This window comes from Ursus maritimus, unplaced genomic scaffold (assembly GCF_017311325.1).
Source record: "Ursus maritimus isolate PB19 unplaced genomic scaffold, ASM1731132v1 scaffold_5, whole genome shotgun sequence".
Lineage (NCBI taxonomy): Eukaryota > Metazoa > Chordata > Mammalia > Carnivora > Ursidae > Ursus > Ursus maritimus.
This window is the reverse complement of record NW_024426663.1, coordinates 78,985,522-78,987,444: the sequence shown is the minus strand read 5'-3', so window position 1 is coordinate 78,987,444 and position 1,923 is coordinate 78,985,522. Positions and strand designations below refer to the sequence as shown.

At 37.1% G+C, this 1,923-nt stretch overlaps 1 protein-coding gene across 1 annotated transcript; it reads right to left on the bottom strand.

The window, feature by feature from the left end:
- Positions 1 to 416: 416 nt before the first annotated feature.
- On the bottom strand, positions 417 to 1,524 carry LOC103680024 (vomeronasal type-1 receptor 4-like). Its single transcript, XM_040622716.1, is given in 2 exon segments — positions 417 to 459; positions 461 to 1,524. Coding segments are annotated over 2 exon segments (1,107 nt in total).
- Between the last annotated feature and the right edge of the window lie 399 nt (positions 1,525 to 1,923).

The following is a 1,923-nucleotide window of genomic DNA, read 5'->3' as shown; positions in this document are numbered from 1 at the left end:
CATATCACTGTTTATGGTTAAACCGGATATAATCAGAAACATATGATGAACTCATGTATTCACTCCAAGGTGTAAAGTATGGAATAGTGCAAATACCAAGTCTTTTGGTGTACGGGAAGATCTGTCTAGCATAATCCAGCAAGTGTAGTTACTGTAACTAAATGAATAAATCTGTCACATTAAGAAAAATCTCTTAAACTTAGGGTAATGCAAAAAAATCAAAATGCATTTTTGAGAATTCTTATAAGATAAAGATTGCCCCATCCAGGTGTAACTATCTCAAACAGGTTGTATTCCACAAGTCTAGCCGTTTATCCCTTATGTTCACGAAGCTGGATGGTTTGAGAGATGTCCAAAGGGACAATTCTTAGCACTCTTTCACAATTTGACCTTCCCTAAATTAAGGGTGGGACATTCTAATTGAGGCCCTTTGTGTCAGAAAAGTGTGTGAGGGCATCATGCGTTGAGGGAAATTGTGTGTTGAGAGGATTTTCTCATCTTTACAAAGATGAGAAACTTTACACAGTTCAGAAAGAATCGTTTGTTATGATTTTTGATCAGTACAAAAGGACAGATTGCCGGATAACAATGGGAGAGAATTACAGGGATGTTCTCCAGCCCTTTTACATTACGTGTATACCTTACATACATGGTAAGGAAGCTATTACTCCAGTAAAAGAAAACAAAGCAGCTCACGAGTGCCAGGATTGTGTGGGTGGCCTTGGTTTCAGGAGAGGGTCTTGGGTTGAAGCTGGTTCTGTGGACATACTGGACGTTCTTGCGATGTGTGAAAAGGAACTTAACCATGTACACACTGCTCCAGACCATGAGGAACACACGCAGGAAATCTCATAACACCATGCACCCTAGAAAGACAGCTGACTGAATGTAATCCAGATCCTTCCCAATACAGTATGTCAGAGAATAGAATTTGTCAAGTTCTGTGCTGTTGTATGGCGCCACAATGTTTATGATGACATGGATATAGATCAGCATGTTGATGATCCAGAAAGAACAGAAGGCAGGAAAAATGTATGTGCAGATTTTGGGTTTGAGCCATGACCACCTAGAGTTACTGGGAGTGATAATCATGGCCTGAACAATACTCAGGAAAGATGTGGTGCAGAGGGAAAGACCCCGGGTGACTCTGTACAAGTACATCACTACCTTACAACCAATGTCATCTAGAAAATTTCTTACTCCAAAGGCATTCATTACCTCTGGAATCCCACTGAAAACAATTGTCATGACATTTGCTAAAATTAAATGGATAAATATCAAATCTATAGGCTTCGTTGTATGTAGCTGGACTAAGAAGGTGTTGATGAGTAACACCAGTAGCAATGTGTTTCCAATAAAACCAATTCCAAGTTGAAAGAGAATGAACACTCCCAAAATAGTATCACTTGGAACTTTCACATTCATTGGCCTCTTATACTTGGATACACTCTTGCACAGATTCAAAAGGAACCCAAGATGGTTTGCAAGCCTGATGGAAATAATGGGATCATATGGAGACTCCATGAGTTCTGATCATCCTCAGCAGGAGGTTGTGCAGATGCTCTGTAACAACATTCAGGAAAGTAAGAATTAGTTCTAGAGGTAAATATCAAGGATTATTGCTGTCACTGCACAGGAATATATTGGTTGATGTAAAACAGGCTTTTTATGAAAACATAAGTGTAATTCTAAGAAATAAGTATCTGAAGAAGTTGGTTTTGTTTATTAAAAACAATATTTCAGATTTATACAGATTCTATTCATATTCTATGTGTATGTTCCGACTTCACCTCAAATATTTGAATGAATTTCCATCTTCTGCCATGAATAATAAAAAATTATTATGTATTTAATGTATATATAATGTATATTATTTAATGTATATTTTAATGTATATTTAATGTATAATGTTTCTACTGTACA